At 38.2% G+C, this 20,781-nt stretch overlaps 1 protein-coding gene across 3 annotated transcripts in view; it reads right to left on the bottom strand.

The window, feature by feature from the left end:
- The window catches only part of Ift74 (intraflagellar transport 74), a 78,106-nt gene extending 64,202 nt beyond the window's left edge, over positions 1 to 13,904 (bottom strand). For 2 of the 3 annotated variants that reach the window (XM_021199859.1, XM_021199860.1), the window contains exons 1-6: positions 13,746 to 13,904; positions 10,654 to 10,788; positions 6,475 to 6,610; positions 3,741 to 3,789; positions 1,477 to 1,575; positions 1,238 to 1,298 (exon numbers count right to left, since the gene is read on the bottom strand). In XM_021199859.1, coding sequence (XP_021055518.1) covers positions 1,238 to 1,298; positions 1,477 to 1,575; positions 3,741 to 3,789; positions 6,475 to 6,610; positions 10,654 to 10,773 — 465 coding nt within the window. In that variant the 5' untranslated portion in view covers positions 10,774 to 10,788; positions 13,746 to 13,904. The other variant, XM_029540182.1, reaches the window with a different exon arrangement.
- Positions 13,905 to 20,781: the final 6,877 nt, after the last annotated feature.

Raw genomic sequence — 20,781 nt, 5'->3', positions numbered from 1 at the left:
ACACACACACACACACACACACACACACACACACACATATAATTAAAAGTAAAACAAGATGTAGAAAACAATAAATAATGTTATAAAACAGAACATAAAGTCCTAATTAATATTGGGTTTCAAAATATTTGTTATAGACTATGGCGCTCAGCAAATTTAAGAACTGCAATGTGCTCTAATTAGCAACATTTTATTGGAAAGTATTAACAATATCAACTAGTTATATCATAATTTGCCTACTCAACAAAAGCTAGCCACTTCATCAACTCAAGGCACCATAATTGTTTAATGTATGTAACAAATCAGAAGAAAATTCTGGTACCAGGACTTCTTTGGAGGTAGTGTTACTCCAGGGACAGGTGGCTATCAGCAATACCAACTTGACTGTCCACCGTGGGAAACATCCTTCAGGAAACCATTTTTATACAAATATTGTATTTTGACAGAATGCGCACAAAATTAAACATACAAATGGAAGTAATCTGTATGCTACAAAATTATTTGTTTCATGATAATACTCCATAGCAAGGTGAAAGATATTTTTAAAGCAATGAAATCATTCATAAATTGTAATGTTTTTTTAAAATTACTATTTAAGCATTTATAGGAAAAAAGTGTATATAATAAGGCTGGTCGGTGTACAAGATGGCTCAGCAGGTAAAGATACTTCCTACTACAGCAGGTGACCTGTATTTGATTCCTATATAGAAGAGAAGTGAGTCACACAAGTTGTCTTTCAACCTCCACGAATGTGTCTGGAAGGTCAGAACAGACAAATAAATAAATAAATAGTAAGTAAAATATAAATGTATTTTAAAATAATTTTTAAGATGCAAAAAATTGAAAGAATTTCTATCAATATGTTAAGCCAAGTTATTTCTGGGGAAAGAAATGAAGGAGAAATAAAATGGGGTGATTTAATTTCTGTATGCTTACAGTTTCAGTTTTTCACATAGACTGAGGTATTATTTAGTATTTTTTAAAAAAAATTTAAGATTTTATAAATGTGAGTACACTGTCGCTGTCTTCAGACACACCAGAATACAACAGAGGATCTCATTACAGGTGGTTGTGAGCTACCATGTGGTTGCTGGGATTTGAACTCAGGACCTCTGGAAGAGCAGTCAGTTCTCTTAACTGCTGAGCCATCTCTCCAGTCCCCTAAAAAATAATTTTAAGTGTCAAGCAAAAAATAAAAAAAGAAGAGAAATTCTGTGAGGAAAGAAAAAGGCAATACCATGTTGTAGTCTGCTAGTTGTCCTTGAAAGTCTTTAATTTCAACAGCTAATGTCTCTGCCCTATGAACAAAAACAAGTGCATTCATAAATACATAAAACATTAATATTAAGAACTGTATGGATGGTGCACACATATTCAATAAATTATGTTCATAATACTGAATGAATACTGAATTGATATTCAGAGGTATACATCCCTAATAAAGATCCTGTATGTTTTAACTGTAAGATTACTCACCTCTTTTCATATGACAAATACACTGAATTTTCTTGGTTGTACATTTCTATTTCTTTCTGAAGCTTATTAATTTCAGTTGTAAGTTCACTTATTTTGCTCCTAATTGGAAAAAAAGAAGAAATTCAGCAACGCTTCTAACTCAGAAAAGAATCCTAACAAATAAGCTTTTCATAAATGTATAACTATACCGAATTCATTTACAAAGAATAGTTTCAGGAGTTTGTGTGACCAAGAATGGGAACTATTTTATCTTATTCTCCTGAACAAATGAGAAAAAGTACCTGGCATAGAGACTCTAGTCATGAGGAAAGATAACCAGGCCAGGCACTATAGCACACACTTTTGATCTCAACATGCAGGGGAGGCAGAGGCAGGAAGGTCAGTGTAAGCTGGAGGACAGCTGAGCCTACACAGGGAGTTTCAAGTCAGCTAGTGTTACAGAATGAGATCCTTTCTCAAAAAATAGAAGCAAAACCAAACACCAAAGAAAAACAGGATACATCACTAGGACAGCTAAGGAAAGATATTAGGTGGAGACAAATTAATTTACTTTCTTTATAGAGGGATTGGGGTTAGCTTAGGAAGAACAGGGTTCATTTCCCAGCACCCACATAGCAGGCAGCTCCTAGCTATCTGTAACTCCAGTTCCAGCGGATCCAGTGCCCTCTTCTGCGTTCCACAGGCAAAGGGTATCCACATGCCATAATTACACATAGGCATGTACAACATTCAAACACATAAAATTAAAATGGTGCATTGCTTTTAAATTTCTTCATTTAGAGATCTTAATAAAAGGCCTAAAGCCAGACATGGTGGCACATACCTTTAATACCAGTGCTCAAGAGGCAGAGGCAGGTAGATGCTCTGTGAGTTGAGACAGCCTGGTATACATAATGAGTTCCAGTTGAAGCTATACAGTGAGATACTGACTCAAAATACCCCCCAAAAGGCTTATAAATTAATTAAAATTAGGGCAAGTTTGTAACAAATGACCAAATACATACTTACATAAATTTCTATAATAATTAAGGTATTATAAATATACACTTCCTTTTTTAATACTACAATCAGTGATATTTCAATTACATGAATATACTTAGAATAACCCTTAAAAAGCATAAAAGATTATTACTTCCTGAAAAAATGAACATGATATGATCTGAATGTCTGTGTTCCCTCTAAAATTCACATTGAAATTTAATCCTCAACTTAACAGTATTAAGAAATTAAGACTTTTGCCAGGTGTAGTTGCACAAACCTTAAATCCCAGCACATACTATGCAGAGGTAGGTAGATCTCTGTGAATTTGAGGCAAGCCTGGTGTACATAGTGAGTTCCAGGACAGCCAGGGCAATGTAGAAAGACCCAGCCTCAAGCCACTCTATACACACCCACATGCACATGTGCAAAATAAATTGAGCCTTCCAGTTTCTAAGTAGGCCATGAAGGCTATTTCATATATGTCAGTGCCTTTTAAGGACTGGAAAGAGTTATACTGGCCTCATTTTTCTTTTTCATGATGTAACGGTAAGAAGAATGTGCCATCTATAAGGGCCAGACTGTAAACAGACACCAAACCTCCTATTACTTTAATTGTAATATTTCCCAACTTCTATAATACATAAGAAATAAATTCTTGAAATTTATAACTTAATCAGTCTTGGGTATTTTATTATGGTAGCACAAACAGAGTGAGACAAAATGTATAACTTGCATATATGAAACTACATAAAAAGGTAAAATCTTAGCCTATTTAGACAGCTTAGAGGGTAACGTATTTGCCTGGCGAGCACAAGGACCTGAGTCCATTGCCAGAAGCCATGTAAAACATGGGTTTGATGGCCCGTGCTTGTAATCCCACCCAGGGGAGGCAGCAACAGGAGGATCACTGAGGGTCAACAGCCGGCATCCTACTTAGCCTCCTTAGTAAGCTCAAAGGGAGCGAAGAGACACTGTCTCAAAAACAAGAGTGGACGGTGTCTGAAAAGTGACACTCAAGGTTGTCCTCCTGCACCCACGTCCATCCATATAAGTGTATGAATATCAGTCCAGATATGTATACCACAATACACACATACATGTACCTCCCTGTACCACACAAATTTCGGTCTAACCGTATTACCATGCAGTGCAGCCTATTAACTAGAAATTGTGTTAGAATATAAAATTATTCTTAGAATTAAAAAGGAAAATAATTATTGTAATAAATATCACAACTAAAACTCCAAGGTCATGCATTAAAAAAAAATACTTAGTTTACATACCTAAGAAGTCCAAGATAGTAAGATTTGTCTAAAATTTGTCTCTGGGGACCTAAAAGAAATGTTTTTGATGTGAATATTAATAACCAGCATAACAAATAACAAATCCAAAGCACAATCACTATGACATGCCACTATTCTCAAACCTCCCTCATGAATGCCAGAATACATCAGATGAAGAACAACTGAAAACTAGTATCCTAGAATCATGGCATAAAGGAGGCTGGACTTAGACCACAAAGATGGGACTAAAAGCAAGGCTGTAAACAAACAAGACTCTCCAACTAACTTGGACCCTTGGAGCTCTCAGAGTCTAAACCACCAACCATAAACATGCACAGGCTGGACCTAGACTTCCCGCACATACGTGGTAGATGTGCACCTTGGTCTTCATGTGGGTCCCAAACAACTGGAATAGGGGCTGTCCCAAACACTGTTGCCTGTCTATGGGATATGTTCTTCTGGCTGGGCTGCCTTGTCTGGCCTCAGTGGAAGAGGATGTGCCTAGACTCACAGAGACCTTAAATGCCAGGATGTGGGGATACCTCACTGCTCAGAGGAAAAGGGGAGGGGAGGGTGGGGAAAGGATTTGAGGGGGTGACCAAGAGGGGGGCAGTGAGCAGGATATAAAGTGAATAAGTAAAAAAAATAAATTAATTAAATTTTTAAAAAAGAAAAAGAAGACACTGGCCTGGAGACATGGCTCAGTGGTTAAGAGCACCTCTGCTTTTCTAGAGGACCCAAGTTCAATTACCAGCACCCACAATGGGCAACTCACAATGGCCAGTAACTCTAACTCCAGGAAATCTGAGAGCCTCTTCTGGCTTCCATGGCACTGCACTTCTGTGCACAAACCCACACATAGATACACACATACACACATAATTTTAAAATAAAAATACAGTCTTTTTAAAAAGAAACTAGTCACTACAGGACTGACTGACTAAATAGAAACTAGACCTATGGAAGCTTAGAACAGAGCAATCCAAAAGGACTTTTTAAAAATGTTATTTCATTATCATTAGATTATATGATGAGGGGAGGATACATGTGCCATAGCATACACGTGGAAGTCAAAGACATAATAATTAACCTATATTTTTATATTATTAATAATTAAGCAAAGGCTTCTAAATAATCAATGGTTTTTCTACTTAGTAAGCAATATGGTACTATAAAAAAATTAAATCTCCTAAAATTAATCCCATACTATTAAAGTACAGTGGTTGGGAAGGAAGAATAAGAAGTGGTTAGATTAGCAAGATGGCTCAGTGGGCAGAAGTGCTTGCCACACAAGCCTGACAACCTGAGACTGATTCCTTGTTCCGGGAACACACAGTAGGAAAGACCCTTCTCCAGAAAACTGTCATCTGACTTTCACACATGCACTATTGTACACGTGTCTCCCCCCACCCCCACTCTCTCACACATACACACACAAAAAATAACAATAAAATTAAATAATAAAAATACAGTTGTCCCTTGGTATAAAAAGGGAATTGGTTACCAGACTGTAATAGACACAAATCCAGGGATGCTCAAGTCCCTAATAAAGCTGCAGTACTTTCACATAATGTATGTATGTTACCTCACACTACTTAAAACCATCCAGATATAACTTACAATGTCTTATCAGTGTTATGGAGTTATATCACTGTTGGTATATTTATATTGTTTGAAATTAACTTTGTACATCAGGATTATCATCAGTCCTCATAAATCATTAGTCACAAGAAAAATACCTAAAAATTTTAATCATTGTTTAATTTGGCTTATATATGACACTGATCAAATTACTGAAATAAGCACAATATAATAGGTTTAGGGAAGAATTGCAAAACTAATTTAAGCCAAGTACAGTAATATCAACAATTGAGAGAGCTAAAGTAGGAAGACAGGAGTTCAAGATTGTCCTCAGTTGCATATTTTTGAGACAGTCTCAAAAATAAATAAAAAAATAAATTATTATGCCTTAGAAAGAAGCATAATGTCAGTCTTTATTTCCTTTCCTAATCCTCATAATGGAGAAAAAGCAGTAATAGTTCTTATCTCCTAAAAAGTGTTTTAATAGGACCATTTAAATTTTTTATTACATTAAAATGTTTAAATTCTATGTGTATGGGTACATGCCATGGCACATGTATGAAGGTCAGCGCACAGCTTGTGGGAACTGGTTTTCTCCCTCCATCACGTTGGTCCTGGCATCAGGAGCCATTTCACAGGCTCAGTAAGTGTGATTCTAAGTTGAATGCTATTAAACGAATTTCCAAATATTCTTATATAGTATAAAAATCTAATTTCCAATAATCAACTCTTCTTCAAATTTCTTCCAGCTGTAGTAAAACTCTATGAACAGAAAAATGAAGATCAAAGTGTGTCATACTCACACACATACACACACACATATACATAAGCACACAGCTTTCTAATTCACAATATATTTCACATGCATTCTATTATCTAATAATTTTAAAGGTCAAAAAATAAGAACTATGCTGGGCAGTAGTGGCACACGCCTTTAATCCCAGCACTTCGGAGGCAGAGGCAGGCAGATTTCTGAGTTCGAGGCCAGCCTGGTCTACAGAGTGAGCTCTAGGACAGCCAGGGCTACACAGAAAAACCCTGTATTGAAACCCCCCCCCCCAAAAAAAAAGAACTACAAGCTACATTACTCATTTATTAGGATGTGCTGTAACAGTTTTGGAACAAAATATATTCATCTTCATAAAATAAATACCTTTCATGCCAGTCTTCATTCCACTCAAACCTTGTTGGGTTACAGGACGATCAGCAACTTTGATTTGAGATGACAAAACTCCACCAGTCCCTAAGGGCCCACCGCGAGAACCTGGTCTTGCTGTTGTTGGTGGCATCTAAATGAGAAGAAAATTTACACTTTTATTAAACCAGGAAAAACAGTATATATCTATTAGCATAAGATTATAAAGAGAAATTTTATAAAAAATGAAGACTCTACATAATTTACATGTTCAAGGCCAGCTTAGACTACATAGCAAAAGCTACCTAGAAAAACTTCTTTTAACATAGGGCCAGCTAGTTAGGGCCCTTACTGCCATACCTTTTGATCTACGTTTGATTTCTGGGCCCTACACACTTAGAGAGAACTGATACTCTAGGGTTTTCTTCTGACCTCCTCATGGGAACCATGGTATGGGCCTCCACTTTCACTCAGATAAATAAATGGAAAAAAAACATTAAAGTATTATTATTTCTACATAATGATATTATAGTTGATTTTCTCCTTTACAGAATCTGGTGTTTCAAGCATTATTATAATGAGTATATGTTTTCTTTAAAATTAGGAAAAAGAAAATTTTCATTTTGGAAAAAAAAAGTTCTATTTTGCAGTCTGAGAAAAGACATAACTCTCTTCTTGTCAACTATACAGCACAGAAAGTCATGGGAAATTACAAAAATATAAAATATATAAAAATTATGAAAGTGTTCCAAACTCTCTCTGTATCTTCTACCTTTTTTATCTTTTTTTCATTTTCCTTTGTACAAGATCAGATTAAATATAGGGTATAAATTTTAAATTATTAAATTTGTATCATTTACTTTGTTGCAGGAGTGGATGGGTAGGTGGAGGAGCACCCTCATAGAAAGGGGAGGGTGGGTGTGATAGGGGATTTCTGCAGGGGAAACTGGAAAAGGGGATAACATTTGAAATGTAAATAAATAAAATATCCAATAAAAAATGAGTAAAAAAAAAAAAAAACTACCAAATTACCCACTTCTTAAGTGACTCAGAGAATTACTTGCATACTATTTAGATAAGTTGCCAACACTGGTACTGGAACAGAATCCAGAGAGTATGCTAAAAAATAGAAATGATTATAATCCAAATTAAAAAGTTCTGGGCTACCCACAGTGGTCTCCAGGAGAGACGGATAAGCCTTTGCGTTGGAAAGTTTCTAAACAATTCTTTCTTCTGCTTTAAGCAAGCAGAACTGGGAGAGCTTTGTCCTTTATCACTTACAGATGCAGTACAGAGGAAAATAAGGTAGAATGAAGTTAAGTACATATATAAGTACCTGGAAGAACATTCAGAAGATACTACTGAAAGGGGCAAGAAAGGCTAACAATGAATAGAATATGATCCTGATTTTGAAGCTATATGTGCATATGATCCAGACCACAAGCTATATGTGCATATGTGGTTTGTATCTGTAAATGCACAGAGAAGGTTGATAAGTTACATACCAAACAGCTGACAATGCCGGGAATAGGAAGTTCCCCAGTCAGCCACTGTTTGATTGCTTTACAATGAACATCACTCATTTCAAACCACAGACGTTACACAAGTAAAGTACATGGCAATTAGGAGTTGGGCAATAAACTGTCAGATTACTTTTCCAAGTATTTCATTAACAAGCAACAAAGTATCAATTATTTCTAGAACAAGAGAAAAAGATACCATATATATGAAGACTTTAGAAAATTATTTACATTTTAGGTTATAATGATATGATATCATTATCTTAAAGTCTAGATAAATCATAAAAGTTAGGGGGGGGGAAGATGCTGTTCTTCTTTAAACACAGGACTCAGTACTATATTTCTTCTGTAATCAGCCTATTATTGGAACTTGTATACCAGAGCTACATACTTTCTTAGTTACTCGAAACCAGATCTCCCTCTCCTCTCCTCTCCCTCTCCCTCTCCCTCTCTCTCTCTCCCTCTCCCTTTCCCTTTCCCCCTCCTCCCCCTCTCCTCTCCCCCTCCCTCTCCTCTCTTCTCTCTTTTCTCTTCTCTTCTCTTTTCTCTTCTCTCTTCTCCTCTCTTCTCCTCTCCTCTCCTCTCCTCTCTTCTCCTCTCCTCTCTTCTCTTCTCTCTCCTCCCCTCCCCTCTCTCCACTCCCCTCCACTCCTTTCTTTTCTTTTCTCTTTCCTTTTCTTTCCCTTTTTCCTTTCCTTTCCTTTTTTCCTTTACTTTTTCCTTTTTTCCTTTCCCTTTCCCCTTTCTCCTCTTTTGTTTTCTTTTCTTTCTTTTCTTTTCTGAGACACAGTATTGCTATTGTCCAATCCTGGCCTGGACAGGCTCTTGCTATTCTTCCAGTCTGGCTTTGAATTCATGGTTCTCCTGCTTCAGCCTCCAGAGTGTCTTAGCCCTCCATTTCATTTCTAACAATATGTAAAATAAGTCTGTAAGTATTTTAATAATGAAAATATAATCATCTTTGTAAGTAATAATTTATCTTCGAATGATCAGTTTATAAGCTTCATACTCTTTCAAATGTGGTGTTTCTCCTACTGACTTATACCACTATCTTAACATTTTAAAAATACTTTTCTCAATTTCTGTGACAATCGAAAAAATTTTACTAATACCATTCATGTATTTATATTTGGCTATTATTATATCTTTTCTCCTTTTTGTTTTTACCATTGTAAATGATTTCTTCCACAATTTATAATTCTATTCTTCCCCGGGGGGGGGAAATAACTGCACGAAATTTTACTTGAACATGAGTTTAAAATTTTAATCTAGAACAAACTCATACATATTAGTAAAGTTTACTTTTTCATCTTAAAATTCTGAATACTGATGTGTGTGGTGGTAGTCTGTAATACCAATTCTAAGGACATACTGAATTCAAGGCTAGCCCAGTGTATATTAGGATTGGTATTGCTCTCGCTCGCTCTCTCTCTCTCTCTCTCTCTCTCTCTCTCTCTCTCTCTCTCTCTGTGTGTGTGTGTGTGTGTGTGTGCGCGCGCGCGCGCGCGCGCGTGTGTCTTTTTGAGGCATAGTTGCTCTGTGGCTATCCTGGAACTTGTTCTGTAGATCTGGCTAGACTGGAACTCAGAGATCTACCTGCCTCTGCCTCCCAAGTGCTGAGATTAAAGGTGTGCACTGCTAGCTTTTGTCTCAATTTTTAAAAAGTTATGAACCACATATAGAAAAAGTTAGCAGTTTATCATTTCTTTCCATTTTAATGGAACCTTCGATTTTTGTAAAGTCGAATATAAAAACTAAAATATTTTCAGTATCTGGTTTTTCTATCAGTAGAAAGCCCTCAGACTTATCAACTTTATATTAATTATGAATATTCTCCTCTACCAGTTATAAACTGTTTAAAATATCAAGTTTCTACACTCTTTGTAAACCTAACAAATGATACAAGAAGAAACAAAAATTTGCTTTAAGAATTCATTAGGTGCCAGACATGGTGGCGCACGCCTTTAATCCCAGCACTCGGGAGGCAGAGGCAGGCAGATTTCTGAGTTTGAGGTCAGCCTGATCCTACAAAGTGAGTTCCAGGACAGCCAGGGCTACACAGAGAAACCCTGTCTCGAAAAAACAAAACAAACAAACAAAAAAAAGAATTCATTAGGTTTGGGGCAGTTTCAATATTCTGTGTTTTCTTTTTAACTAATTTGAAATGCGTAATAAAATTCTTACAAATGCTTGATTCTGGTTCTTGTCTATTTTATCTCACTTAATTTTGATCCTAAAAGACACTGCACAATTTTAGTTATAATAGCTTTACTCTCACCTAGTATATACAAGTCTCTGTGTTTGATCCCAGCACTACAAGAAGTAAATTCTTTTTTTTTTTTTTTTTTTTGGGGGGGGGGTTCAAGACAGGGTTTCTCTGTATAGCCCTGGCTGTCCTGGAACTCACTTTGTAGGCCAGGCTGGCCTCGAACTCAGAAATCCGCCTGCCTCTGCCTCCCGAGTGCTGGGATTAAAGGTGTGCGCCACCACGCCCAGCTAAGAAGTAAATTCTTATAGCTTTAAAATATCATAATCAGTAAGTATAATTCCTTGATAATGGCCTTATTCTTCCATGTTGTATTTTTTACATATTTCCACAACATTTTTCATACAATACTATTATTTAAAGAATAAAGAACAATAAAGTAAAATCTGTTATTGCAGATTCTCAACTTACTGCAGTCGCCACTCGAACATTGCCAGATGGGGGTCTTATTCCAGAAGGAGGCCTTCCTGTTAGTCCTATTCCACTCCGAGAAATAGGGCGAGGGGCTGAAGATTTGTGATTACTGGCCATTGTTCACTTTAACCACTGTTTGGAAACAAAAAAATAATTCAATTCTCCTTTGAGGTCTCATACACCAAAATACTTGTAGTTCATTATACCCTTCTTTCAAACACCCAATTCAAGATGATTTTTTTCTTCTTGCACACTGACATTCTCAGATACTACTTCAAGTCAAAATTAGCTTTAATTTTACTCCAATTTTACTTTAATAGCTCATTTAGAACTACGGGACTGAGGCCAGTGAAATGGTTCATTTGGGTAGAAAAACTTGTCATGCAAGCTTGGTGATATGAGTTCAATCCCTGGGGCCTTTGTAAAGGTGGACGAAGAAAACTAACTACAAACTTGTCCTCTAACCACACATGTACACTTCATGAGCTACACTTATTACAATATCAATCTTTAATATTCCATCTCTGCAAAGGCAAGGCACTCTTAATTCTTCTTGGTGTATACAATCCTTAATCATGTCTCCATGTGATCCTATTATTCTCATTAAATAACCTGATTTCCTAGAAATAAGAAAATTAGGACATAAACTCCATCGCCTTTAGAACACATAAACCCCACTGGAACATCCTGCTCTCGTATCAGCAGCCATCCCTCCCTCATTCAAGAGTAAACTCTATTCTGATTTGCCCTCTTTGACCCACTATGTGGGTCATATACTCCATACCTCCCTTGAGATACTATCCCCACTGCTGCGGCTCTCTTTAAAATTTACTTTTTTCAATCTCTTGTCATGTTTAATTTTTTTCCTAACCACAAGAAACTCCTTTGTCCTGCAAACTTCTCTCGGCTGTGCAGAAAGTCTTCCTTATATAATCAAGCTTTCCTGAGAAGCTTCTTTCCACTGCCTCCTAGATTTCTACCACTGCATTTAATGCCCCGTCAATATTACAGGGATGTAAGGTCATCTTTGACTGTTGTGTACTCTATGTGAAATCATCAGCATGGCACTCGCCTACTCTACTCCTCTCTTCAGCCTCCTTCAGCCTCTACTTGGCTGCTGACCCTGGAGCAGGATGTACTAGTTTGCTTTATGTGCTCTAAAGGTAATACACAATGCCATCCATAGTCTCCTTTTCTTTTGCTAAGCTCTGCTTGGACCACTGCATTCACACTCAAGGTTTTAGCAGACAATAAGCTAAAGATTCATAACTCCTCGTCTCTCTCTGACACACTTAATATAATTAATGTCTCTACTCAGATACAGTCTAATTGTTTTCGAGACAAACGTATATAATTAATGAGAATCTGTCATAGCCCCCAAATCCGCCCTTCTTCTTGGTCTTACCTCCTATCGTACATGTCAGAAACTTGGTCCTTGATTTTTCCTCTCTCACTTCCAATTGTGGGAATTATTAATTCCTTCAAATACTTAACGCACACACTTTCCTGTCTATTTTTACAGTTCTGGCATCCACTGTAGAGCCTCACAGTTCAGGTAGCCTATTATATCAACTTCTTAATGAGTCTCCTTTCCTAACAGACAGACATCGTGCACATGGGCTTTTCTCAGAATTCTTCCATGACTATTCCAAAGCAACTCCACCTTCTGAGGGCTTACTGGACAGCTGTATATGCTACCATATTTCCTGCCCACATCTCTGTCACAGTACCTATCACAGTAGCTGAAACAATCTGCTTATGTATTCCTTTCCCAAGAGAACAAGAGTTGGCTGGTATCTTTAATCTTCAGCATCTGATTCAGTGGCAAGCAGAAACTATGTGTGTGTATCTCTTGATAGCCTCCAATACAAAGGCATTCCCAATTACAAAAACTTGCTATAGTTGAGCTCAGAAGGTAGTTCAGTGGTTAAAAAAAAAACAGTATTACCCCAACCATTCTCCAGCACCACTAAGAGAAAAAAAAAATGTCTTTTAAAAAGATAAACTTTTGGGAAGATATATATGCCTAACTTGACTTACAATTTTAATTTTAAAACTAAATCAGGTATGGTGGTACATGCATGTGATGGGAGGACGGAAGCAGTTACTATGACTGCAAACAAAACATCCACGGAACTGTTCTCCACCTCAAGCTCAGCACCTTGGCTTTTCTTTGCAACAACTTCTACAATTTTACACCTTTTAGTTACAGCTGTAGTAAGAACTCATGAATGTCTACAGTTTTATCATTCAAACCAGGCACCAATTCTCAATTTTCACTTGTTGACTGAAATTTTCCATTTGGACATGCACACCATTATCTCTTCAAGTGGAGGGGGGGGTCAACCTCAGAATGTTTATATTCCAAGTAGCACTATATCCCTATGGTTTTGAACAACAAAGAGACATCAACATTATTTTTGCAAAGCAAAGTCTTATAGTCAAAACTCAAAATTCGAAAAACAACAACAACAACACCTCAACAAAAAACCTCAGTAATCCCAGCACAATTGGTCACTGTTACTCTAGTGGGCTCTCTGGAGTTCTTCGGCCCATTCTTATCACCGCAGAGGGAATATTCACACAATCCCTGATTCCACAAGGATTAAGGATACAGTCTACCTCTGACAGTAACCACTACATAAACTTGGCACACAATGCCTTTGGGATGTGATTTCTCGTCTCTAAAACAAAAGTGTGGCCAGGAGTCCTTATTTTGCAGTTGTTGTGAAGTTTGGTTCTTACATGGAAAACATCACGTTGTTCTGTTTTCCTTGTTATTACTACCATTATCCTCCCTGACCCAACCATTCTGACTTCTATTAACCGAAAGTTGCTACGTCCTTTCAACCGGCTGACCACACCTTCCTTCGGAGCAGAGACTTTTCTGAGGCGTCCTTATCCTTCCCCGGTTGGAGCATCCTTTCAGTCCAGGCGTAGTGTGGCACTTCCCAGGCCAAGCCTCCGTCCCCAAGTTATAGAAGAGCCAAGAGGCCACGAATTCCAGTTTGTTCCTTTTGGAGCGAGTCAGAGTGGACACAGAACTTTAACCCACGCAGAAAAAAGGCACAGCAGCTGAGATTTCTCACCTTGCCTGGTGCGACTGGGGCGCCGCTAGGACCCCGCGACATGAACTTCTTTCTGAGGAGTCAACGCGAGCTTCAGCCCCGCGTTTCACCGCTCACCAGTGCACAGCCAGGGAGCCAGGCCTCAGAGTCCCCCCCCCCCCCGCGATGCCGCGTATCCTAGCAACCGTCACCGCGCGGAAAACGCCCCTAGTGATTGGCCGGCGCTACGCCGGGAGGAGAGTCTCGCGAGATTTGAGAACAGTTTCTTTCCCTCCGTCCTTCCCTTACTCTTATCCTTTTCCCAGCTCATTCCACACTTTCTTGAAAGAAGTCTTTAATCTTTCTTAACACCAGAGTTCTGCTTTTTTTTTTTTTTAAACCTAAGTCTATGAGAAAGACTGTGTAAAGTGGTTTGAGTGTCCTTAAGAGAATTTGTTTTAAAACAAGCGCTCTGTCGTTTAAAATCACTGAGTAGCCCAGAGTGTTAAGTATCTCATTGGAATTATTTCTGGTGTGAATTTAGTTTTTTGTTTATTTCATAACTAAACGTTTGACGGATTTCTTAACTTACCCAGGCCATCTCCTCTACAGGAAACAGGGTGACTGCATTGGCCCCTCCAGTCGTCCATAATAGTGGAATCTGAATTCATTGCTTGCAAGCTCCAATCTAACCCTGTGCTCACACCCAGAAACTGAATGTGAGCCCTAAGGAACACATCAGGGGTCTATTTAAGCAGGGATGCCAGCCTCAGCAACTATATCCAGGTTTTAAAACTGAAGGTGTATCAACAGCAAGCTGCAATATCTTTGTCAAAAACTTGTAGCCTGTTCTGCCAGATTGCCTAATTACATTTGGGGGGGGGGCTTATTTGTTTTGATTTTGTTTTCATTTTAGACTGTCTTTGTAGCCCTCCCTATCCTGGGAACCCGTTATGTAGGCCAGCCTGGTTATAAGGATCTTTCTGACTCTCCTAAATACTAGAGTTAAAAACTTGGACCACCATACCCGGCTTCTTAATAAAGTTTAGTATGTTCATTTTTCTGATTTTAGTTTACAGTTTCTGTGCCTTCCAGTTAAGAACTCTGACAGATGTAACAGTTGGCAGGACAGGTGTTCTTGCCCCAATTTTAAATAGACTAATTTCCTATAAATCCTTTGGATAGTGAGCAGTGTTCCTGTTCCCATATCTTTTATGTGATGAAAATAATACAGAACTGAGCATCTCATTTAATAGCCTCTCAGCTTCCGGAGGGAAGGAATCGACTTTATTTGACTTTTGGTCATTTTCACTTTGTCTTTGCTTGATTGCTTTTTTGTTTGTGGTACTGGATGCCAGGCACTGTACCACTGGGCAACATCCAGAGTCCAAGATTTTGTTGTTGCTGCTGTTGTTGTTTACAGGAATTTACTTGGACTTCATCAAATAACTGAGTATTTTAAGTGTACTTGTGTCAGGTTCTTTTCTGTCTGATGACCTCATCGTCTTAAACTGTAGATCATGAACTCTCGTGGGCTTTAACTGAATGTTGGGGTTTCCCCTCAAATTTACAATAGTAAAACCTTTCTTAATACTCAGTGAACAAAAGTTAAATTAGAAACAAATTGTAATGGATCAGGTGTGTCCGGCAACACTCACCCACGCTGCATCTCATGTTTCACTAAAGCTTTGGTTCTTAAACACATGGGCACTCTGCAATCCCAATACTGCCATAGCACACTAGTGCTAGGTGAAACACCTTGGCTCAGATTCCAGGCTAGGAATTGCATGCTAGGAATTGCAGTGTTTTTACTATATAATTTATCTAGTCTTATGAAAACATTAAACTTTCTGGTTACTGAAGTAGCATTTTTACACTCCAACAGAATCCTATAATGAAAATTTTGGAATTTTGGTTTCTTTTAAAAACATAGAAATATCAGAATATGTTTTCATTTCAATCCTAAATATGGGATATGGGCTGCTTCAGATGGTCCACAGCAGCAGACTATGATTTACCTCATGCTCAGGCAGGGGTGTGATTTTGCCAGCTGTAGATATTTCTGCAAGTTTGTGACATCTGGAATTCTGAGGACTTTTTTGAGTGTATGTAAATGTTAGGACCCTGAGAGGCAGGGTGGGTTATGAGGAGGTCATTGTGTGTCATGGTCTGTTAAGTAGTCACGTGCAAAGAAAAAAACAAGAAGAAAAAAAATTACATATTCTGATCAAACTTTCCCCAAGGAACTCAAAGCCCCTAATCAACAGGAAGTAGCCAAACAACAATGTTGCCCCTTTCAGACCCTTGACCTTATTAAGGGATCTCTTTCCTCTCTGTCCTTTTTTCTTTCTTATCTAGTGTTTGGGGGTTGAAAGAATAGAAGAAAACAGGGTGGAGAAGGGTGGAAGAAAGAAGAACCCACAAAGTAGCACAGACAAGCTACAAAATCCAACATACATTATTTCCTTGAGGCAGTGCTTTTGAAAGTTGGGCATTTTAAAAATTCCATTAGGCATGACTAGTCACTGATTATATTTTCTTTTTTCTGAAGATTTATTTATTATTATATGTAAGTACACTGTAATTGACTTCAGACACACCAGAAGAGGGCATCAGATCTCATTACAGGTNNTTGTGAGCCTCCATGTGGTTGCTGGGAATTGAACTCAGGACCTCTGGAAGAGTAGTCAGTGCTCTTACTAGTTGAGCCATCTCACCAGCCCACACTGATTATATTTTCTTTTTTTGTTGTTTTTTTGTTTTTGTTGTTGTTTGTTTGTTTGTTTCGAGACAGGGTTTCTCTCTATAGCCCTGGCTGTCCTGGAACTCACTTTGTTGACCAGGCTGGCCTTGAACTCAGAAATCCGCCTGCCTCTTCCTCCCGAGTGCTGGATTATACTTTCACAGTGACTAATTTTGAAGTTTTTTGTTTGGTTGGTTTTGGGGGTGTGACTTTAGAACCTGAGATTTTTTTTCCATTTTTCTTATATTTAAAACTATCAGATCTGTGGGCTGGAGAGATGGCTCAGTGGTTAAGAGCACTGATTGCTCTTCCAGGGGTCCTTAGTTCAATTCCCAGCAACCACATGGTAGCTCACAACCATCTGTAATGAAATCTGATGCCCTCTTCTGGTGTGTCTGAAGACAGCTACAGTGTACTCATAAATAAAACAAATCTTTAAAAACAAACTGTATCAGATCATTTCAATACAATGCTATTTAGCATGTAAGCTGGATTGTTGTACGTATGGTATGTTTCTTCAAAAAACTAAGTCAAAGAGAAAAAAATATTTAAGCATAAAATTGGTATATTACTAGATTTTAATGCATTAGAAGGATTGATTTTAAAAATTGTTTAAATTGATGACTTGAGTTCAGAAAAAAATTTCCAAATGAATTTTGGCTTGAATTAGGACAGCTTTTCTAGAAGGGCCCTTAACATATTTCTACCATTTTGTATAATGTGGGGTTTTTTGTTTGTTTGTTTGTTTGTTTTGAGACAGGGTTTCTCTGTATAGTTCTGGCTGTCCTGGAACTCACTCTGTAGACCAGGCTGGCCTCGAACTCAGAAATCTGCCTGCCTCTGCCTCCCAAGTGCTGGGATTAAAGGCGTGCACCACCACGCCCAGCTCTTGTATAATGTGTTTATGCAAAAAGTTATTCTCTTTGAATTATGTTAAAGAGTTATCAAATCAAAATGTTGATCCATTCTGTAAAACACTCAAAATTAAAGATATTGTAAATCCTGAGTTAGGTTGCCAACATCCTTATCCAAAGACGCGAAACTGCCTGGATTCTACTGGCACTGCACTCATGTGCACATAGACACACACACACACACACATACACACACACACACACACACACTTAATTAAGAAGAAAGCAAATCTTACAGCGTTGTTCATATGAGCAGTATTTGTTATAGGGAAAGTGATTAAGGCACTGCAAGGGTCCCTGCAAGCTCTCCTGCTGGCAAGGACACAGTCCATGTAAAGTAAGGAAGAAATCTTGGTTCAACTGGACTTAGTCAAGCTGGATCAACCTTGTAGAGAGGCTGATGCCAGGCGGTTTATTATAAGCATATTTAAACACCGTACAATTTGGAAAATAGTTTCTAGGCAACAATCATTCCAAGTCCAGTCATACTCTATAAAGTTTAATGCATGACTGTATAGGGACCCTTTGCATAGTAGGTATGATCAGGAAGATAGCTTCTAGAGGTTAAAGGCCTAGGACCTGGTGTGGTCTCTGAGATAGCACAGAGGTCAGCAGGCTAGGAAGTACTTGTGACATCTCCCTTAAGGATGATTTCTGCTGAGAGCTAAAGATAAAGGACTAGGGAGGAAGTACCTGGGATAAACATTCAAAGGATGTCATTGAGGTCTGGCTCTATAGACATCGTGGGTCACTAGGTCATTAACAATGTCCACTCCCAGCCTTTGCCAAGGACCAGCTTCAGCTAGGCCTAGGTTCCTGAGAGAAGGGGTGTCTGGGAGCAGGGAAACAAATGACTTGAAGTCAAACTGTGGGTCAAAGATGGCTGCCTATGCTCTGCTTTCTCTCTTTTCTGCTTGCTTTCTTTCTCTGATCTGCTTTTTTGGAGATCTCTACACAGCTCTCTCTCTCTCTCTCTGGTCTGCTTGAGACAAACAATTGTCTTTTGCTATTCTTTGGATAGCTTATCTTCAGAAGATCATACACCCAGCCTTTATTTTACATATCAATTGTTGTGCCCCCTCGACCAGCAAGGAAGAGGCGACCACCAGTAATTCTAACAGCAGTTTATTCAGCAAGCTTCAATCTTCATCTCTCCCTTCATCTCCCTTTTCATCTCCCATGAACCCTGTGGAAAAGCCCAATATATATGCATTCACGCCAACCAATCACACCAGACAACGTAGCTTTGCCAGGTGAGTGAGCTCAGCCAATGATCAGCAGGAATAACAGCAGCAGCCTAATAAGGACTTGTTTATTATAAGAACTCTCTTCCTGTAGGCACCATGTTGGGGTGCGGCCCCAAGGGCTGTGGCTCCCCACAATCAATCAATATTTTACTTCTGGATTCCTAAGAATCAGCATCAGAGACAGTTAGCACACATTTTCCTTTGACTTTGCAAAAGAACTCAGAGATCTGCCAGCCTCAGAGTAGCACAGATAATAAGCTAGCAGGGTGGGAACCTCTCCAGAAATTACCATTTCCACCATGCCTGGGCCTGGACTCATTGTGTCCCAGGCTGACCTTGAACTCAGGAATCTGCCTGCTCATAGTATAGCTACCTCTGTTCCTTTAGATTTGTGTAGCCCCTCATAATTCATATTGCATTCTTATATTTCTTACATAGTTGAGAAAATATATATATTCAAACTCATGTTTTTAGAGGTCTTTTCCACATCCTTAAGGGCTGTCCTGAAGGTCCCAGCATTTACCATTTTCTAAAACATTAGCCACACCTTTGTCTCCCAGACTCCTGCATCTGAAAACTTAACAGAAAAATTATAGAGGAAAGGAGACCATCAATGGTGCTTGAGTTGTTAACTTGCAGAAGCTACAAAGGCACACCTCTATATATAGGGAACACCCACACACTTCCTAATTTGCACTCCTGGATTCCCACTTGTATTTCCTAAGGCATCAAAGGATGTTATTCATTGACACTATTTTCTTTAGCATCATATACCCATTTTTTGTATTAAGTTGGGCCTACAAGCTCTTAACCATTTGATGAAACATGTTTCTTTTATTAGCTCAATTTGTGTAAGAACTGACTTTTTCTCCTTTTGTTTTTTGTTTTGTTTTGTTTTGTTTTTTGTTTTTTTCGAGACAGGGTTTCTCTGTGTAGCCCTGGCTGTCCTGGAACTCAGAAATCCACCTGCCTCTGCCTCCCAAGTGCTGGGATTAAAGGCATGCAACACCACGCCAGGCTTAAAAGCTGTTTCTTATTCTATATTGCTGGTAAGTACAACACAATGAACTGTATAGATTTCAGTAACTCCACATCATATGAAGCAGTATTTCTCAGGCTGGGCCATGTGCTGAGTGACTCCATTTTATAAGACAGCCATTTGCTTCTTTTAGAGAGTAAATGCTGAGGCAGTCTTATCTGTGCAAGTGAACAATTACCATCTGTCTAACACAAAGTACAAGGCATAGACAGATCATGTAATTAAGTAGAATATGAGTTTCTTAAACAGAGCACACAGATATACATGGCCATATGAAAACCACATCAGAAATCCAGAGCCATGAGCTTATTGAATACATAATTCCAATGAGGGGTGTAATCTTCCATTAGGATCATATAAAAGTAGTACAGTGGTACTAAGAAAATCCTAGTACATAGAATTGATGCAAAAGGATGTGTGATTGACAATGGTAATGACTTTGAATGAAATTAGTGGCACTTGGCAGCAAAAGCCAACAAATGTTTATTGGTGTTCAATCAATTCTGACAACACAGAGCAATACAAGTGTGCCAACCTATGTTTCTGATAAGTTGCTAACTTTTTTAGTAAAATAGATTTCGTTTTTTTAAAATATTGTGTCTTTTTTTTTTATTGGTTTCTCTCTTTTTTTCTTTTTTTAGATTTATTTATTATTATATCTAAGTACACTGTAGCTGTCTTCAGATGCACCAGAAGAGGGCGTCAGATCTCATTACAGATGGTTGTGAGCCACCATATGGTTGCAGGGATTTGAACTCAGGACTTTTGGAAGAGCAGTCGGTGCTCTTAACCACTGAGCCATCTCTCCAGCCCCGTAAAATAGATTTCTAGTTAAAGTATTTGCTTTTATAACGTTGATTATGAAATTGTGAATTTGTCAATTTTCCACAAAAAAGGGAAAAATAAAACTTTCTTTGATATTCCTGCAATTAAACATATGTGGACAACTGTAATGATAAAATTATATTGATGACTAATTTACAATTGTGCTGATGTTAACTTTTTGTAATTTTTTTTTTGAGATTAAAATCATTTTCCTCTGCCCTTTCCTTCCTCAAAACCCTTCCAAATACCTTTCCTTGTTTCTTCATATTCAGGCCTCTTTTCATTAATTGCTGCTGTGCATGTGTGTGCC

Source organism: Mus pahari, chromosome 6, assembly GCF_900095145.1.
Source record: "Mus pahari chromosome 6, PAHARI_EIJ_v1.1, whole genome shotgun sequence".
Taxonomy (NCBI): Eukaryota; Metazoa; Chordata; class Mammalia; order Rodentia; family Muridae; genus Mus; species Mus pahari.
The sequence above is the reverse complement of the archived record's forward strand: the minus strand, read 5'-3'. Positions and strand labels throughout refer to the sequence as shown.